The 19,637-nt window shown below is 56.5% G+C and overlaps 2 protein-coding genes across 2 annotated transcripts; both read left to right on the forward strand.

Moving 5' to 3' along the window:
* The first annotated feature begins 1,584 nt into the window (after positions 1–1,584).
* CLN6 (CLN6 transmembrane ER protein) lies at positions 1,585–9,356 on the forward strand. Its single transcript, XM_086471692.1, has 7 exons — positions 1,585–1,667; positions 2,772–2,886; positions 3,667–3,765; positions 5,976–6,164; positions 6,276–6,331; positions 7,732–7,854; positions 9,043–9,356. Exons 1-7 carry the CDS (start codon positions 1,585–1,587, stop codon positions 9,329–9,331), a joined length of 954 nt encoding a protein of 317 aa, XP_086327818.1. The 3' UTR covers positions 9,332–9,356.
* Positions 9,357–13,302: 3,946 nt separating this feature from the next.
* On the forward strand, positions 13,303–17,590 carry CALML4 (calmodulin like 4). The gene is made up of 3 exons (XM_086471788.1): positions 13,303–13,378; positions 14,014–14,202; positions 17,493–17,590. The coding sequence occupies exons 1-3, from the start codon at positions 13,303–13,305 to the stop codon at positions 17,588–17,590; spliced, it is 363 nt and encodes a 120-aa protein (XP_086327914.1).
* The last annotated feature ends 2,047 nt before the right edge of the window (positions 17,591–19,637 follow it).

Genomic DNA, 19,637 nt, shown 5'->3' on the forward strand with positions numbered 1-19,637 from the left:
GCTCCGCGGTGTTCAGTCAAGGAGGATCAGCTTTTAACAGCCCCGGGCGCGTGTCGGGGACAGCGTGACAAGCAGGGTTCACGGTCAGTTTAAGTGGAACCTGTCTCCATTACCTCAATGATCTCCTCCACTTTTCAAGGATTTTTTTTTTTCTTTTTTCCCCCCCCCCGTGGGTTCACACGAATGGTGCAGAGGGGTGGTCCCTTGAGGAAGCACCACCGCCGAGCGGGGAGACCGAGGGCTCTGCCCTGCAGCTTCTTGGAGCCTCCTCGGCTGCGGTGGGTGCAGCTCACTGCGCTCAGGACCACGCCGCCTCAGCAGAAGGCCGTGGCGCAGCCCCGTCACCATCTCGACAACGGGGCTGCGCCCAGAAAGAGAGACAACGAACGCGTCGGCGTAGTTCCTGCAGAGCTCCCAGCTCGAAGCCGAGCCTGGGACCACCCGAGCGTCTGTGAGCTCCACCGTGCTCAACACCAGAGTCCTCCAGCTACCCAGGAGCAGGGTCAGAAGCCAAAGAGCCTCAGCAGAACCACGCAGTGCATTCAGTGCCCGTTTGCCCTGACCAGTGGCGAGCTGGAAGCTTGAGCTCTTCCTTGTTTCAAACACAGACGCATCACCCGACTCAGACCCTAAGCTACAAGTCCCAGGGGGTGCAAGTTGGGTCCCAGGGGGTGCAAGTTAAGTCCTAGGGGGTGCAAGTTGGGTCCCAGCAGGTGCAAGTTAAGTCCTAGGGGGTGCAAGTTGGGTCCCAGCGGGTGCAAGTTAAGCCCCAGGGGGTGCAAAGCCTTCCCTGCCTCACGCTCTTACCGCCGGTGAGTTATCCCGATCTGATGGCATTTATCTGGGCAAAATGGGGGGGTGGGGGAAGGAACAAAGCGACGGCGCCCACATCCCCGGCTGCTCGGAGCCCTCACGCCCGTCCGCTCGACGCCGAACCCGAGCGGTTTCACTGCAGGGCGAGACCAGCCGCCCGTCGCCAGTCGCTGGCGGCGGTAAAGCCCAACCCGTGGCACGGCCACGCCGAGCTCCACCGCCTGATTTCCATGAACCCTCGGGTTCAAAACCGACGCAGCGGTGGCAGGGGACGGGCTGCTGCGTTTCCCGTTCCCTTCCCTGCCAGCCTTCTCCCAGCTCGTTTTCTTGGCCCGGTGGGTGGAGGGGGAGATCCGTGCCCATCAGGGCCAAGAGCTTCTCGCCTCAAACCAGCGTTTCGGGAGTTAACCCCCGTCCTGCTCCTTTCCCTCCGGTTTCGAAACGGCAAAGATCGTGGGGAAGGGAATAAAACAAACCGCCGGGGTGCTGCAAGGGGAGGGGAAGGCGCTGAGCTCAGCCGGGCCGAGCCGAGCCGAGCCGAGCCGGGCTGCCCCCTCCCCGCCGACCCCCGTTGTTGCGTGTCCGTGTCCTCCGTGTGTTCGCCCCCCCCCCCCCCCCACTCCCCCCCCCCCCGCACCGACCGGGGCGGTCCCGGGGCCACCGGCCGCGCAGCCGCCGCTCGTCCCCCGGCGCCGGGGCGGAGCCGAGCCGGGACAAGCGGGGCCGGGACGAGCCGAGCCGAGCCGAGCCGGGCCGGGCCGGGCCGGGCACATGCAGAGCGCGGCGAGACGGCGGCCGTTCCCGGTGGCGGCCCCGGGCTCCCCCCAGCCCGCCGGGCCGCTCTACCCGGGCAGGTGAGCGGCGGGGACGGGGACGGGGAGGGAAGGCACGGGAATGGGAACCACCACCCCAAGCCCCGGGGGACCCCATCCGGTGTCCCCGTGTCCCCCCGGCTCATCCTGCCCCAAGCTGCCCCAGCCCCATCCCGGGTACCAGCGCCCCATCCCGGGTACCAGCATCCCATCCAGGATGCTGCGGGTGTCCAGGGATAGCCCGGAGGGTCGGGGTCCCTCAGCCTCGGAGAGGGTCCTCCAGCCTCGGAAAGGGTCCCCCAGCTTCGGGAAGGGTCCCCCAGCCTCGGGAAGGGTCCCCCAGCCTCGGGAAGGTTTCCCCCGCTCAGCCGCAGTACCACAGCCTTATCCAGGGCATCTTGGCTTACCTGGGTTAGCCCAGCTGGTGCAGGGGTTGACAACCTCTTCCAGGGAGCTGCAGCTTTCCCGACTTCATGCAAGGCATCCCGGCTTGGCCAGGGTACCGCCATCCTCTTCCTCCATCCATTGGGTTCGGACCGCGGGCTCAGGGTAGCGCAAGGTGGTGGCCGATCCGGCTGACGCCGTCCTGGTCTCGGCGCCGCGGGAGAGCGATTCGCCGGCTGTTCCCGTAGGGAGGTGAAGGGCCGGTGGGGCTGGAGGGTTGTTCGGTGGAAAGGCTTCAGCGGGGTTGGAGCAGGCCTTACCCTGCGGAGGCAGAGGAGGATCTTCAGAGCGGAAGATGAAGGTGATGGTGCATCCAGAGCATCCTTGGGCTTGAGTACCACCAGGCGTGGATGCATTTTTTTAGCGTGGATGCATTTTTTAGCATTCAGCAGAAGCTCCAGGGGAGTTGAATTTTGCTTTGTCATGCAAAAGTTAAAAATAGTTGCACTTAATTCAGCACTTAAGCTTTTCATCCTGCTTTTGTGCTCACTTCTCGGCCGGGAAGAGCCTTCTTACGGGGCCGCTTTGCCTTTCTGTACTGCCGCCTCCTCTCTTCGGCCTCTCAGCTTTGTTATGATTCCACAGATCCCAAAGCCCTGAGACACACCGGCAGCCAGGGAAGCACGGGTTTTGGGTGGGGATGCAGACCTGGAGCCTGTCCTGTGACTTACGGCTTGACGCTGTCACTTCTGTCACCTCTAGGCATGGAGCGGTCAAGAGCGAGGACACCTTCAAGACCTCCCCGTTTCATTTCGACCTGTGGTTCTACTTCACCCTGCAGAACTGGGTGCTGGACTTCGGGCGCCCCATCGCGATGGTGAGCGTGGCAGAGGCAGGCCTGCCCCCTGGCTCGCCGTCGGCTTATTTAGGGTGGACGACGGGACGGGGGGGGGCAGGCAGAGCCGTGGTGGTTCCCTGTAGACCCACGGACGACTGTTTTCTACACCAAAGGGACGCCCGTGAGGAGCTGTCCTTGAGACGAGGACCACTGCGAAGTACTGGTGTGAGGAACTGGTACCAAGCGGGTCGCTCCAGTCACGGGGAAGGGAGCTGGGAAACTTGTTCCATGTCACCTCTCCCACAGCTTTACGTTTTCGTAACAAAAGTTTACCTGGGGAGATTCCTACTGCTCTTCCCCACTCCTTGCCTGTATCTCCAGAGCCTGGGACTCCTGCTCTCCCGCTAGCTCAGGGCAGAAATGGCCATTACCCTCAAATCTCGCTTTTTTTATCGCTGGCACCTGCACGTGGCAGAGGGTTAGCGGAGATCCGCCGCTGCAGGACTCCCGCCTGCCTTGCTCGCTCGGCCACGCGCCTTCCCGGCCTCGGCTTTGGGCAGCGCTGCGATGGAAATACGCTGCGCCTTGAGCACCCCCCCTCCAGACCGCGCTTTTGGGGCTGCTCGCGGCGGGAAGAGCTGCCCAGCTGCCTTCCTCGCAGCTCTGCCACGCCGAGCTGACCATTAGCAAGCAGCAGCCGTCCAAAGCGAGGGGTTTCTCTCTCTCTCCCTGTCTTTCAGCCAGGGACGGGGCTGCGATCGCGAGCTGGGTGGTGAGGATATACTCATGTGCTTTTTCCCCCTGCCTCCTCCCTCTCAGATAATCCTACCTTTGGAGTGGTTTCCTCTAAACAAACCGAGTGCTGGAGATTATTTCCACATGGCTTACAACGTTATCACGCCCTTTCTTCTGCTAAAGGTAACCCTCGAGGTGCAGGTGTTAATTTTTATCTTTTTCTTTTTAATATTATCATTTGTAAAAACAGGGCAAACAACAGTTTTGTAAAGGCTAAGAGTTTGCTAGGAGCTTGTTGGAGAAATGTTGGTTATTCACGCGAGCCGGCCCTGCTCTTTGCCACTCCAGGAAGAATTTGTGACGATGCCCCCTTTTAAAGAGCAAGGCAGCGACCACCTTCGTGCAACTCCAGTTCCTGCGTGTACACCCCAAATCGCTTCCCCCAGGAACTCCAGAGTCAGGAGGAGGCAGAGCCCTTCTCCCTGGCTGAGCCCAAGTGTAGTTTTAAGACAACACCCGTCCATGACTTAAAGGACCTTATGAGACAACGGGAACTATAGTAGATTTTTCTAAATTGTTCAGAGCTTAATTACACAGTTGCTCTTTGACGTTAGAACTGTAGCTTTAGTGTGAATTTATCTTGCTCCAGCTGCCAGCCGCTGGATCGTGTAAACCATTTATGAGGTTAAAGACTGTGGTATCATTAGAAAGCTTCTTATATTAAATACTTAGCAGCCAGAAGATATGAGAAAGCAATTATAAGTATATTTTAACCTTCATTAGCTAGAAATTGAATTATGTCCTCAGATGTAAATGATTCTCTCTCTCTCCTGGGTCTGTCTGGGAGATTTTAAATGCCAAAACGGAATATTCAGGCTCCGGTCCTTTGGGGGATGCGAAAGCCGTCACAGTCTGACAGAGGTGATTTCTGCAGGCTGGGCACCCACCGGGTTAAAACGTGCTGCCTTGGACTTCCCTGGCAGCCCAGCACGAAGGGCTGCTCCGCGGAGAAAAAAAAACACATTTGTTATTCAGGGTGCGTTGCTTTGGCCCAGCGTCCCCTTGAAGGACATGTCCCCCCCGTCCTTTTCCATCAGACGAGAGCTTTCCTGGACCTTTCGCTCTCCTCAGCCTCGCTGACTCCTCTGACATTCATACACCAGTTACGGAGAAAGGGAAAGTTAAGCCTCAAAATTAAATACAAATAAGGAGCTTTTCACTGTTTACGGAGGGCTGCAAAGCTGATTTGGCAGCAGGGAGACGGGAGGCGAAGGTGGCCCCAGCTGATCCTCGGGCTGATGTGTCCCCCCCGACCCGGCTTGGTGTCCCCTCCAAAGCCTTCAGCTGGGATTTACATCTTTTGAGCTCTACCCCGCTTCGCAGGCTGAGCGGGGAGCTCGTTTTTGGAGAGAAGTTCCTGCTCCTCGTCCCCGGCTGGGCTTGCAGGAGCTCTCCCCGGGCTCCCCACCAGCCTCGCCTGCCTGCCCCCACCCAGACCTAAGCACACCAGGAGGTGGTATAGCTGGTGTTCAAAAGGTTGCCTCAGCGGGTTTTGCTGGGAATTAGGTATTTCTAGATGCAGGTTTCAATGCAGATTCCTCTTCAGAAGTAACCACAAGGAGAGGTGAGCTCGATTCCATTAGGAAGAAAGGAAAAAAAAAAAAACCCAAAAACCAAACCAAAACCAACCCCAAACAGCTCTAACAAGAGTCTCGTGAAAATCATCCGGCAGAGAATCCTAAAGCCGGGGGAGTGAAGTGCCTGGGCTCAGCTGGAGCGCTGCTGGAGGCTCTCCCCACCACTGGAGGGCACAGCCAGCCCTGCAGATCCGCTCGGCAGAGGCACTTGAGCGAGCAGCTGCCTTTTGGTTTCTCGTTTCTCGGTTTTGATCGCACCGAAGGAAGAAATTGCTTGGAATACTCCATTAGAAGGACCAGATCACTGATTCGCCCTAAGCCTAAGGGTAAGGGCGCTGCTCGGCAGAAAGGTTTAATGAGGGCAAAAAAAAAAAACCCAAAAAAGTGGTTTTATTGTTGCAAACAGGGCTAAAGCGTGTGCTGGAACCTGAAAGCCATGTGAGCTGGTGGAAACGTGTCCGAGATGCGTTTAGGGAGAGTAGCCGCAGTCAGGGAAGCTCGTTCTGGTGGTGTCACGCCGCTTGCCCTGGAGGGACAAGTGGCTTTTCCCCAGCAGGGTGCTGGCCACCACGTGCAGCCGCTCACCCACTGCGGCAGCAGAACCTCGTGGCTTTCCGCAGGCCTCTTGCCTTTGTTTGATGGATGGGGTTGGTGGGGTTTTTTTTCTGCAAAACACCGTAAAGTCAGACGGGGCAGCACTTGTCACGCGTCTCCGCCGCTACCTCCTGGCCGTTCAACCCACCTCTGTGCTTTCAGCTCATCGAGAGATCCCCCAAGACCTTACCGAGATCGATGGTCTACGTCAGCATCATCATGTTCGTCATGGGAGCCAGCATCCACTTGGTCGGAGACTCCGTCAACCATCGCCTCATTTTCAGCGGCTACCAGCACCATCTGTCTGTGAGAGAGAATCCCATCATCAAGAACCTGAAGCCAGAGACGCTGGTAAAGAGGCTGTGTTTGATGCCAGCACTTAAAAAGATATTAACTGCTTGTTCTTATTTAATAGCACCCTGTTCCCTCTGCCCTTCTAAATCTCTTTCCGTTGCATTGCAGATTGATTCCTTCGAGCTGCTCTACTACTACGATGAATATTTAGGTCATTCGATGTGGTAAGCAATTTACAGCCTATCTAGCAGCCTCAGGACGGAATGAATACAAGGAGGGGCAGATCTGATCTGATCGTAGCTTCATACATCCAAAAAACCCCAGTGAAACGCAGCTGGCGGCTGGGAGCTGGCTGGGGGTAACGTGCTCATGGCCAGGGCGATTACGGTGGATCTCGCCCTTGGAAGGTCGCCCCTTCCCCCCCTCCCCCCCCAGTTCTGTCTCTGTCACAGGGATGTTTGTAGGATGTGGTGGCGGTTTGACGGCCGCAGGGGCCGGAGGAATGGCTCGGTTGTTCTCGCCCCTTGGCCACCTTCCACGGGATACCCAGGGGAAGAGACGGGTCTGAGGGCTCCGCAGGCTCCTTGGCTGTCACCCCCCCACCTTTCCACTCCCGTGGAGGCTGACCCCAAAACACCCTGACTCTGCCCGCTCTCTCTAGCCCTTTGCTCGCTCCCCTCCTTTCCCGTGCACCCCGTTAGCCACCCTCCAGCGGAGAGGGAAGGGTTGCTCTCACAGCCAGAGCAGGAACAGAGACCACCAGGCCATGGCGACCCAGGGAACTCAGGGTCTGATTTCAGCGCTATCGCCCCAAGCCCACCCTGGAAACGCCTGCTCCAGCTGGACAGCGTGCTCCATCCAGCGTGGCTGCCCTTGCTGGTAACGCTGGTCGTGCCTGCGGGCTGTGGCAGGTCCCGTTGGCACCCTCCCACCTGCGTGAGCGGCACCCGGCGCTGCAGACGTGTCCTGCTGCTCTGCCTGCACTGAAGACCCCCAAAAAAGGACTTTCTGGCCCTTTATCCGCTGCCAGATAACCCCGAGATTGCTCAGAGCGGAGGGGAAATCTCTCCCCCATCAGGCTTTCCTGGTTTATTTGCGGTGAAGCAAGCAAATCCTGTTCTTTTAAATGAAAAAAGGGCTCTGTTCGGTTGCTGAAAGCCTGGCCCACGTCCTGCTTTCCTGCAGTTCAGCTTTTTAACCCCACACAACGCTCTTACGCCGCCTCTTCGAGCCTGGGCGTGTAACAAACGCGACTGTTGGATGTTTGACCTAATCACCAAACTTGGGCTCTTCCTGCCAGAGCCCCGGGGGTCTCGTTACCAGCAGGAGCACTCGGTGCAGCCAGGACATGCACCAACCCTGCACCGGGCACCGCCAGCCCTTTTGTCCATCGCATGGACCCAGCAGGAATCTCGTAGCCAGAGCTACGATGCCCTGCCTGGCACCGTGGGACCCCAGGGGGCAGGACCCAGCACCCCTGGGCAGCCTCCGCTTCTCCTCCTTCACTGAATTCATTCACGGGCTCAGCGTAGGAATTGCCTGGGGGCACGGTTTGGATTTGGCAGGGGGGGGTTTAAACGCTCCCCAGGGTCACGCCGCCAATCCCAGTGGTTTATGTTCGCAGGTACATCCCTTTTTTCCTGATACTGTTTATATATTTCACCGGCTGCTTCACTCCTGTCGAAGAGGAGAGCAGGATGCCAGTGGCTGCCTTGCTTCTGATGGGGCCCAGCAGCCTTTACTACTGGTAAGTGGCTTCTGTCCTCTCTGGGTGGGCGAGGGATGCAGGAGTACCGCCGCGGGCAGCCCCGCAGCCTGCAGGCAGGGGCTCTCCGTTCCCCAGGGCAGAACTTGCTGCAGCTTCTGCTCTGCAGGTCTGGAAAAAAAATCACATCAAATCTGGTTGAAATTTGCAGCCGCTTTAGTTGGGACAACTTTGGGGTCACCCATCAGCGCTGCTGGCCCTGCTGGGTCACATCGTTACTGCTGGAGCTCCGGCTTCCAGCCTCCGGGGGACTTGCTGTCCGCCCCCCCCCCTTCAAAGGCTGCCGTTAGCCGCGCTGTTAGGACAGTTCCTTGAAGATTTTGGGGCGGTCGCCCGGCGCCCGCAGCACATCCACGGGGTCTCAGCTTGTTGGTGGCGATGGGGCTGCTCTCACCCGTTGTCCAGGCGTTTCGGGCCGCCTGCCTGATGCTCCGACGCTGCCTCCTCGGCTCGCCCTGCGGGTCCAGATCGCCTTCGGAGAGAGGTCTTATTTATTTCCCATTTTCATTAGCCTCATCTTCCCCGACAGTTTCCCTGATGGCAGCCAAACAACTTTTCATTCCGAGATGATGTTCTCTCTTGCCCGTGGCTTTGCCCCCTGCTGAGACTGTTTTTATACAGTAAATTAATTTTTGATCATCCAAATCATCAAGATCATTTGGTCAGTTCCCAGTTACCCCATTGCGCTTCCTTTAAACGCATCAGCGTGAGTCTCTGCAGTTGGTGTGCCAGCGATTTGAGAACCAGGGAGGGTAATTCCTCCTTCCCCCTGCTAACACCCCTTCAGGACTGGCCACAGCATAGGGGGAGCGGGGGATTTTTGGACTAAATGAACACAACATCCGTGGGGCAGAGCCAGAGTCTGCCTTCAGTTCTGCCTTTAAGCATCCCGTTCCCAAACTGAGCCCAGCACCTTTCAAATCCCATCCTGGGCGCGCCTTTCTTACCCGTTCTCATCCCAAATCCCGTAGCTCAGTTGTTAAATTACTGCTAAGAATCGTGGAAACAAATCACAGCTTAAAAGCCGGCCGTAGGAAGCAGCAGAGCTTCGTTGGTCTGGATGCGGGGAGAAGGGGGAGGCGTTCGCCCCGGGTAAAGCCGGGGGCGCTGGGGCTGCCGTCGCTCGGTGCTTTCCCCCCGGCGGCACTAACGGGCGTTCTTGCTTCGTAGGTACCTCGTGACGGAGGGTCAGATTTTCATCCTCTACATTTTCACTTTCTTTGCCATGATGGCTTTAGTGATGCACCAGAAACGCAAAGGACTCGTCCTGGACAGCAACGGGCTTTTTCTCTTCTACTCCTTCATCATCACGCTGGTCCTCATTGCTGTTTGGGTGGTTTGGCTGTGGAACGACAAAATTCTCAGGAAGAAGTACCCTGGCGTGATCTATATCCCTGAGCCGTGGGCGTTTTACACCCTGCACATGAACAACCTCCATGCAGCAAAGGAAAGTTTATAAGTTTTGATATTTTAGAGTGATTTGAAGAAAAAAAAAAAAAAAAATTAAAAAAAATCTAGTTTTTCTAATGTAGCTGTATTTCAAATAAATTCCTGACCTTCCATACCTGCAAGATGTATCGTGTGTTAACTGGACCCAGCTGGGGAGGGGGTGGCCAGACAAAAGGGGAAAAAATGGACTTTGCAACGTAACGCTTTAAAGCCGGGGTCGTGGGTCGTGGCCGGGGCGTCTCCCCCGGCCGTGCAGCGCAGCCCCCACAATTGCACCGCGCGGTTCCGCGCTGGTTTACGGGACAGCACCAAATCCCGCCCGTACCGCAGTGCCCCTCGCCGCCCCGCGGAGCATCCCAGCCCTCGACGGGGAGCGGGTGGCTGGGAAGCCGGAGCCCTCTCCCCCTCCCCGTGCCTTGGCACAGCGTGTCCGCGCCGCCCACGCGGCTCCCAGCCGAGGAAACGGGCCGGGAAGGCGCTGAGCCGCCCTACCTTGGATCCGCACGGCAGCTCCGCTCGGCCGTGCCGCCCCGGACCCCGGGACGAAGCCTGGTGTGGGGCAAGAAGGGCCGATTCCCCACGAACCCAACCCGACCAGAGTGGGGGGCTGAGCTCCAGCATCGGCCCTGCCAGCGGCTCCTGCGCCCGCTCAGCACTTCTCCCGCCGCAGGTGATGGAGCTGAGCTCCTGCAACTCCAGCTGCGTCCCTGCGGTGGTTTCTGCCTATAAAATTTGTATGAGAGGCCGTCCCTGCAGTGGATCCCTATAAAATTTGTATTAGAGTCCGTCCCTGCAGTGGATCCCCATAAAATTTGTATGACAGGCCTGTGTGACAGCACCCAAGTGGTTGAAGAAAAAAAACTATTAGCAAAACATACCGAATAAAATTGTTTTTTAAAAGCTGAGTGACTCATGTTGCTTCCCGAAGCAGCTCTGGTCGTCAAAGGGAGGATCTTTATCCCACAAGATTTAAGGACCCTGGAAGTGTCGTTGTGACAGAGCAGGATCAACCTTGGGAAGGGTCCGGTCCAGCCTGTAGTGGTCACTACGGCCACTAAATATTTTGTTCTCGGGTCTGGCTCTCCCCCACAGCCTGGCATCAGGCACTTCATCCCCCCACACACATGCTAGCCCCTCTCTGAGCAGCCCCTGGGTTTCTTTTCGGGATATTCCAAGCACCAGCAGGGCTGGAGAGGCAGAACATCATTCACCCCGCACCCAGCCAAGCTGCTGGATCAGCTCTTTTTGTAGGGGACAGGACAGGACAAAATTGTGGGTTCAGGTTTCGATATTTTCTTTTTCACGGCTTGAACGGCAGAAACTTAGTGCTGGAAGGGACCAGAAGATGCGGCCCAACACATCTGGGGCTGGTCCACAGCAGCTGGAGGCTCTGCCTCCCCCCCGCAGCCGGGTTTGAAGCCCAGAAGCTCTCCGGTTCGCTGCAGCCCTCCTCTGCCTCAGCATCCCTTCTTCAGCCTCCCCCAGCCGAGGGCTGCAACAAGACTTGGCAATCCTGGAGGCCGCCTGCTCCCCAGCACATTACCTAAATAAATGCTAATAAATAAAAACTCAGACAGTGAGGAGCTTCTGAAACCATCTCAAAAATCCCTTCTCCTCCTCTCAGCGCGTCTGCAACGTCCCAGCTCCTCCACCTTTGCCGGCACATCTAAACCCCCCCCTTTCCCCTGCAAACCCCCCGGGCAGGGCACGGCGACGCTGCCAGCGATGCCCAACGCCCCGCACCGAGCTCAGCCAGGACGTGCAAAGCCTGAATTAACTCCTCCTCCCCCCCGCCCACCAGCAAAACCCCTCCAGCAGTCACCTGCAAAGCTGTAAATCCCCCCCACACCCCCTCGGTAGATACCAGCGAGGCTGGATTTGTCTCCCAGCCGCTAAGCTCAGTGCAAGGTGTGCAGCTATTTGAGATCATCAAACCTTTTCTGCTCGACCAGCCCCATCCCAAACACCCTTAAACCCCGACCGAGGGAAGCTCTCGCCCCATTCCCTCCCAACAGCATCGCTGCTCGGGGTCCCAGCCGGAGTCCCGAGGCTTCGGGCAGGCTGGGAGAAGAATTCTCGCCACGGCGTGGGAGCAGGAGCCGTGCTGGCAGCGGGATCCAGCCCCGACAAGGGATCAGGTCTCGTAGCCATAGCAGCGGGGTATTTATTACAGCCCGGCCGCACTCCACCCCGGACTTTAGCCCTTAATCAAACAGAAAAGTAGCAGCAGACGCCTCCGATCCCGACGGGCAGCGTAAAACACAAGGAGGGTCCCCAAAACAATGGTGAGTGAAGCGTTTTGGATGGTAGAAACTGCTCACCCCCACTCCCCCCATCCTGATTTTAAAGTTGTTGGGTTTTTTTTCTCTCCTCCTCCTTCATACTACAGGCAAAATTTCTGTCCCAGGATCAAATTAATGGTACGTACAGTTTTCTTCTGTGTGTGTGGGGGGGGGTGGGTGTATTAGCAAGATCAGCTTAAATTTGTAAGTGTATTTTATATATACACATACTAAAAAAATGGCATTTCTCCCCAAAGTGTCTCAGTCTGGGCTTTGCTCCCCCACTTGCCCTCCTCCCAGCTCTTGAGGGGATCTGCTTGCTCTGAACCCAGAGAAATCTCCCCAGTTTCCTTAAGACAGCGCTGGGCACAGGCAGGGAGCTCCCACCGCCTGCAGACCCCCAGGCTGGATTGCCTCGAGACCAGCGGAGCTTAACCAGCAACCTCCCAACCCCAGAACCACATCAGCCCTGGCCAAGCTAGCAGGGACCGGGGGAAACTTCAGGGGACCATTTTGCAGCACTGGAGGTTTCACCTACGCTGGGAGCGAAGGCGAAGGAGGAAGAGGAGGGAGGAGAGGGCGCAGGAAGCACGAATTGCCATTGCGAGGCTCTCCTGGGGAAAGGGGACCCCTGCCTCGGGCTGGAACGAGGAAGGGTTTGCTACGAGAACGGCAGAAGAAAGCTGAAATAAGAGTATTATTGCAAATCTGTTAATCTGCAGCGCCCTCGGGCTCAGCAGCTCTGCTGCAGGGGAGGAGGCAGCCGGGGCAAGGGGAGGCCACAGCACCCCCAGGGCACCCAGCACCCCCAGGGCACCCAGCACTGAGGACAGAGAGGATGAGGATGAGGAGAGGGGTCGGAGGGTGGTCACACCGAAATAGGTGGATTTTTTACGTCCCTGGCCGCTCTGCAGACGGGACCCCGCGCAGCACAACTGGCTCGTTAGCGTTGAGCGTGACGAGGAGGGAGGCCAGGGCAGCCTGATCTAGGTCAGCTGCAACCCTTCCTCCTTTCCCTGGAAACTGGGAAGGCAGCGGTCGAGGGGGAAGGGGAGAGGGCGAGCAGGGCGGCGGGGCGAAGCGAGGGAGGGGAGATGCGGCGGCGGGACGGCGGCAGGGCAGGCAGAGGCTCTCCCTCCACCAGACTCGGGCAGCTGGTGGCACTCGGACCATCAAAGGCGGCATTTTTGGTTCTTTCGCCTGTTCTTAAAGCCCAGGCGGTGGCGGGGGCAAGGGCCAGACCCGGCACGGAGCACGGCAGGGACCAAACGAGCATCCTCCGCCGCTCCTTAGGGCTTGTTCCTTTAGCATCCTCTCCTACCCCCCACGAAGGCAGGGAAAAGCACTTTTTGAGAGTATTCTACAGATTTGGAAGCCTGACTCCACTTTCATTAGGCTGAAGGACCCCCATTAGCTGAGCTATTCAGAACCCTGGATTGTAATTGCCCTTGGCACTTTACCCAGGGTCCTCCCCCACTGTCCATCATCTTCCTCGAAACGAGACACCCCGAACCAGACACGATATCCCCGCTGGAACCCTACCAACGCTGCCCGGCCGGGCAACGGGAGAGGAAACGTCATGGGTAGATCAATGTCATCTTACACGGCATAACAGAGTTTTGGTTTTTAATTAGAGTTCAAGGAATGTTTTTCCCTGTACGACAAGAAACAAAAAGGCAAGATAAAAGCCTCCGACCTGATGGCAGTGATGCGGTGCCTGGGAGCCAGCCCGACGCCAGGAGAGGTGCAGAGACACCTCCACTTGCACAAGATCGGTAAGCAAAGCGCGGCGGCAGCACCCGAAGAAAACACGCTGGGTTAAGGTCGAGAAACGCAACTTTTCTGTGGTCGGGAGACTCGATGCAAAGACAAAGAGGCCGCCTGGAGCCCGGGAGATAACGTTCACTGCAGGTGAAGCAGCCCAGGCAATGCAGCGTCACCCAGAGCGGTCCCCAAAACCTAGGCTGCTGTGCTAGACGGTGAGCAACGCCGATCCAGCGCACAAAGCTTCAAGAGCAGCGGGAGGGATGCAGATTGGGTACGGATTTTGAGGCTGGGAAGCTGCCCAGCCCAGCCAGCAGACGTAGCAGGGCACAGAATGGTATTCATCTGCAGATACGGATCAATAAATTCAAAGCACGGCACAAAGGCCAATGAAGAACCAGATCAGGCGGGCTGGATGAAAGACTGTGGATATGAGGTTTCAGAGCACAAGTTTACCAAAGCTATAAATGGGGTTTTGGGCCAGCACAAAGCACTGGTCCACCCTGGCGCAGACCAGAGTCAGGCAAAAGAGAAAAAGGTGCCCCAGGGAGGGGAACCGGGCAGGGGGAGAGGAGGGGGATGCCTAGCTCTGGATCCAGACTACGAAACTGAGCTGTTCCTAAAGAACCTGCTCTTGTTTTTCCAGACAGAAACGCGGAGTTGGATTTCTCCACTTTCCTGAATATCATGTACAGGCAAATGAAGCAAGAGGAACCCGAGAGGGAAATCCTCACGGCCTTGTCCATGATAGACAGGCAGAAGAGAGGCGTTATCTCCGTGTCGGAGCTGAGAGCCAAACTTACCAGGCTAGGAGAAAAGCTTTCCGAGGAGGAAGGTATTTTGCAATTCAAAGATGCATCACACGCTCCTCACCTTCTCCCTTCCTTCCTGATTTTCCTCTGCAGTCAAGTCTGGGATCAGGCGCTTCCAGCTGGGAAGCCAGGAAGGACCTGTGCCAGCAGGAAATAGCGCTGGCGACCCTCGGGGCGGGGGGGGGAGGGTGGTGGCAGAGGGGATGTCCCCTCCATCGCACCGTCCCGTCGTGTCCCCAGGTCCGCCACCAGCCTCTTCCCTGCCACAGCCCCCCGAGGAGCTTGTGCCTTCGTTTAAAAACCACTTTGCCCACGTCACCCAGAGCCCCGACCCGCGCGGGGAGCGCTCCCCGGTCCCCACAGCAGGTCAGACCCACGCGACGTCTCCTCGCCGCCGCCAGCCTCCGCCCGCAGCCCGACCGCTAAGCAGCGGCTCTGTGCCTTGCAGAAGGGCTCCGCCAGCTGCCCGCTCACCGAGAGGCTTTCCCCCTTTCTCCAGTTGTTCCCAGAACGGCGATTTTTTCACCCCAAGATGCTTCGCCGTATTTCTCAACGAGCGCCCGTCCCTCCCCGCTGCCGCAGGGATGCTGTGAGGAGCACCCAGGGCGCGGGCAGCACCCCAGGAGCGCTGCCACCGTGAGCTCTGCGGCCAGCGCGATTTGGGAGAGGGGTTTTTCAATTGCAACTCTTTTTTTAAAAGAAAAGGCTGTCCTGTTTGTCCGAAATTTCCCTCCAAAGGGGCAGAACAGGAGGGAATTTCCAGGAAGCCGAAAATGATCAAGCCCTTGCAGCCAGCTGATTCTGCCCCAGGCATTTTCCGTATGTATATACCCTCTTTAAAGGCATGCCCCGCTTTCCCAGCTCTGCACACCCCTCCTTTCTCCAAACCACATCACCTTTGGCTTCTCCTCCAGCTCTTCCAGCGCTCTCGCCCCTCCAACCCTGCTGCAGGCAGCAGGCTCTGGATTTTTCCCACCGCTCGCTCCCCGCCAAAGACGGCGTCAGAAAAACCCCCATCACCAGCGTGACACGGGCCAGGATTGAGTTTTACCAGGGTGACGGGGTTTGTGCAGACCCCACCCCAGGCTCCCCGAGGGGGCAAGAACCGCCCTGTCTAATGTTAGAGCAGAATTCCGACGTAACCAGAGCAAGGCTGCTCAGTGCAGTCGCCACCACCAGCTCCCCGAGCGATACGCCACCAAGGCATTTCTTCTGTGCGTTGTCTTCAATTGTTTAACTGGAGCAATAGCTCACGCAGCTATTTACACCTGAAAATGCTTTCAGAGCTATTCTGAGAGCTGAACAGCGACGACGCGGAGACACCAACCCTAATCAAAGGCATCCTAGCAAGAACCACCACTGTATGAAGCCGATCTGGGAGGTGCAGGGGGACGTCCCATTACTCTGGCATACAGGCTGAGCATCTCCTCACGACTCCTAACGAGGCTCTGTAGATCCCACTGTAGGAAGCAACGCTTCTCCTCGACCAGAAATTCCCCCATGGGCTTGACCCACTGAACTGCAGCTCGCTGAGCTGCTGGGAATATTGGACACCGCAACGGCCTCAATTTCAGCAGCATCTGCGATCGTTCGGTAACTGCTGGCACGTACCTGCACTTACTGTGGCTCCAGAAAAGCCTCCCCTTCATTTTCATTTAGCGTACTTTTGCCAAATGAGAACCGACACATTTTTCTTCTGTGTTATTTTTACATGTTCTGGGAAGAATTCATTCTTTTTTGAATTTATGTCCTTAGAAGCATTTGATTACCATGGGGGTGTTCCGGTTGAAAGAAGGATTCGATCTCTTGGCATGGAGGTTGTCCCTTCCCTTACAGGAACAGCAGTTCTTACAACTGCTGTCCCTCACCCCACGGTGCAACCTGGCAGCAGCTTCCACGAGGGCTGCGCTTACCCCCCCACGTACACCGAGACCCGTGGGCACAGGGAGGAGAACCCAGCGCCTCGCTCAGCACCTGCCCGAACGGCCGAGAAACAGGTTACGCTGCTCACAGAGCCCTTCCACAACTACTTGCAGTAAACCAGATTTTTTTACCCCAAACCTCCCCCTCCTCCCATGACCTTCCCCCCCCCCCCCCCCAGGATTGCCCAACCAGCAACTGCAAAGCGGTGATTCTGCGCTCCGGTACGAGCGCCGGGAGCCTTATTTAACCCACCACGGCTCGAGCCCTCCGTTTCCACCGTCCGCCAACGGGCTCTGATCACCCAGAAGGGGGGCTGCTCCTGAAACACCAGGCAGTTAAGTGCAGGTCCACCACCCAACAGCCTCCCCTCCGACAGACCGCCCGCCCCCATCGCCCCGCACGGCATCCAGCCCCGACCCTGGCCCAAAACAGCCACACGCCTGCGAAACGGGACACGCGCCCCTCGACGTTGGCAAGCACACAAAAACCTCTTCTGGACTCTCTGAGAGACCTCATCGAAGGAAAATGCTGCCCAAAACGTTATCAACTAACAGCTGCTGCGATGCTCTGATGTTTCTTTTCGCGCCCCCCCGCTGTATGTAAAGCAAACGAGCGAGGGACCTCGCCCCCTCTCCTGCCACCCGAAGGGAGATGGCATCCAATTCCCAGCAGCAGCTTCATTCGGCGACATTTGACATTACTTTTCTATAAGTCATTTCTGACCTACTTCTATTTTATTGGCATTATTTGACAGGAAAAATACCTTTGAATGGTTGAGCCTGTACAGAAGAGAGCATTTTAAGTTAGAGAACTGCCGTCCCTGCCAAGGCGGTCCCAAAGCTGGAATGAAAAGCATCGCTACCGCCCGGTGCCAACTGCACGGCTCCCACTTCTTCAGAAGTATTTTCAGCTTGTAAAAGGTATCCTCAGCCCGGCTGAGGAGGTATTCTTCGCTTTCAGACACTAAAGGCCCGCCAATATTAACAAGCATCACACAAACCCACTTCAAGTTGGGCACACGGTATCTGCCCGAGCACTTAGTTTTGTCTAAACTGAACAGGGACAGGTTTCAAGCCAAATAAGCCACTCTTACCAAAAACCATTAAAAGCCAATTTGGACTAAATCTGTGAATCTTTTCCATGTGGAACTCACAAAGAGATGGACATCTCTGCTCCAGAAAGTTAGACACAGGAGATCAAAATCACAGTGCTGACTGATGCCAGTTGAAAACTAGAATCTGGGTGGCACCTCTAATTGGTCCCAGAAGTTATCAGGTCTAACAAAAACTATTTGAAGACCCAAATCCTGCACTGCTGCTCTTTGGAAGATCACAACATCCCTAATATACGCCACTCAAACTTCTGTTTTTTCTTTTACTCTTTCTTTCAGTTGATGACCTGCTAAAAGAAGCCAAAGTTGGATCAACTGGAACGATAAAATATGAAGAATTGGTCCGCACCATTTGTCTTCCTACAGCCGACTACTAAAATTCCAAACAAGAGATTTGGTAAGAGCAGGACCTGAGACTTTTTAGACTTCAATTCTTCCTAGTTACTACTTGGACTCGGGAACCACCCTTTGCCTTTAAAAATCCTTATTTTGCCTTCATGGTAGTGCTTACGCTTACAGAGGTTCCCACCCCATTTCTGGAGAGGCGTTGTCACAACATGCGAGCTCTGTGTTATTTAAATAAACGGAATGTAACGTTCCCTTGTGCGACATACGTCATGCTTTAAAAAAACAGCTCCTTTTAAAAACGCCTTTAAGTCTACAGCTTGGGGCATAAACGGTAACGTGTAGTTACAGTCTCACGGCGACTGTGTTCCAAGAAGTCGCCCCTAACCATTTGCTGCTTCCACCCACCCAAGCCCAGACACGGTTCTTCGTGTCGAAACAGACTCCCAGGGAAGCGTGATTATGTCGCGACGGTGGGGAATTCGGCGTAACTACGCGCCGCTCCCCGGTATGACCCCAGCCAGACGGTCCCCTGTCAAGTCAACAGCCCCGTTTGCGGGGTGGCCGCGTCCCCGCCGACTATCCCGAGGGACAGGAGACAAGCGGCCGGCAGTTCTCCCTCTCCCCCCGCTAGCGACGCTCACCGGCTGCAGAGGACAGCTCTGTCTCCACCACAGGGCCGCGCTGCGATCGCTGTCTCGCTCCTCCTCATCTGTCGCTCCTCCAACGCACAAGACCTCTGCGCGGTTGTACTTGTGTCACGTTATTTATCCAAGGTGCAGTACCTTGCGACACCAAGCCCCTGTGCGGTTCAGCTGCCCCTGCATTTTGAGGCCACGCACTGAAAACGCTGTGCTTGGTAAATGTAGCTGTCACCAAGTTCTGGGCTGGCTGCCCAGAACACACTCCGGAGACAGCCTGGCAGGGAAAAACAGGGGCCGTGACAATCCAGTTTCTCCACCACAGGAAAAAAACGCCCCATCTCTGCCTGATTAAACCCCCTTTGACCCAGAGCAATTCCTAGTGATCTTATTCCACCGCTATCCTGGCAGCCTTAGTTAAGTTCCTCAGCCTGGTTGGGTGAAATTGAGGACAACACGCAGCAGAGTCTCTCTGGAGTCAACTGGAAATTTGCAGAGACCATTTCCACAGTGTCACAGCCCAAGCAACAACCAGGCTTCTACGCGCAGGAGCCCCTTCCCCTCCTGCCACCCCTGTGCCTCTCCTTCCTTTTTTTCCATTCCCAGTCTTGATCGCTGAAGCGGCCAACTCGCTCTCTGCTCTATCTGTGAGACATCCAGCCACGATGCGTTTATCCCCCACCGAGGCACCCGGCCCAGCCCGACCACCGCAGGCTGCGGCTGCCGCCACGACCACCGCACATCGCGGCTACACAGAACCAACCAGGGCTGCGACCAGCCCGAACTTGGTGAGAAACTGGGAAAAAACCCCAAAGTATGAGCAAATCTTAACCCTCCCAAGTCAGTGAGTGTCTCTGTACGGGTAAGGTGGGGATTATTCCCATGAAATATTACACAGGGGGGCAGAGGGGGGGTCACAGAAGATTGAATGACGCGCTGAGCACTAGGTGAGAAGTGGATCCAGGATCTCTCTCTCAGTCCCGTATTTAAGCCAAATGGCAGTTTTGTGCCCAACCTCCCTCGACTCAGAGCCAAGCTGCAGAGCCTGCAGCTCTCGCAGTGAGCTCAGACTCGGGCCCTGGCACCCCAAGACACTGCCCCAAGGCCCTCTGGACAGCAACGGATCGCGCTTCAGGGGGAAAGGCACTTTGCTCGATGTAAGAGTGACATACCCTGTCATGCCTGTCTACTGCAGCCCTCAGTTCTTATTGTTCCTACTCTACGGATAGAAAACAAAGCAGAAAACCCTTGTTTCTCTGAAAATTAGAGTCACCAGCAGCTCAGCACACCAACACCTCTCCACAAAACCAGCACACAGAAATAAAGGTAAGATTCACCGGAAAAAACCAAGAGCAGGTTCCAACCAACAGCAAAAGGTTGGATTTCCCTCGCAACTCCGCAGTGACCTCGGTGTTTGGACCAGACCCCACGTACCTGG

The sequence above is a fragment of the Leptosomus discolor genome, chromosome 11 (genome assembly GCF_034619465.1).
Source record: "Leptosomus discolor isolate bLepDis1 chromosome 11, bLepDis1.hap2, whole genome shotgun sequence".
Lineage (NCBI taxonomy): Eukaryota > Metazoa > Chordata > Aves > Leptosomiformes > Leptosomidae > Leptosomus > Leptosomus discolor.

Coding starts and splice junctions, on each gene's coding strand:
- CLN6 (XM_086471692.1), top strand. CDS start 1,585: ATGCAGAGCGCGGCGAGACGGCGGCCGTTCCCGGTGGCGGCCCCGGGC. Junction 1,668..2,771: donor GGGCCGCTCTACCCGGGCAG/GTGAGCGGCGGG, acceptor TGTCACCTCTAG/GCATGGAGCGGTCAAGAGCG. Junction 3,766..5,975: donor CGCCCTTTCTTCTGCTAAAG/GTAACCCTCGAG, acceptor CTGTGCTTTCAG/CTCATCGAGAGATCCCCCAA.
- CALML4 (XM_086471788.1), top strand. CDS start 13,303: ATGGCAGTGATGCGGTGCCTGGGAGCCAGCCCGACGCCAGGAGAGGTG. Junction 13,379..14,013: donor CCTCCACTTGCACAAGATCG/GTAAGCAAAGCG, acceptor TTGTTTTTCCAG/ACAGAAACGCGGAGTTGGAT. Junction 14,203..17,492: donor AAAGCTTTCCGAGGAGGAAG/GTATTTTGCAAT, acceptor TCTTTCTTTCAG/TTGATGACCTGCTAAAAGAA.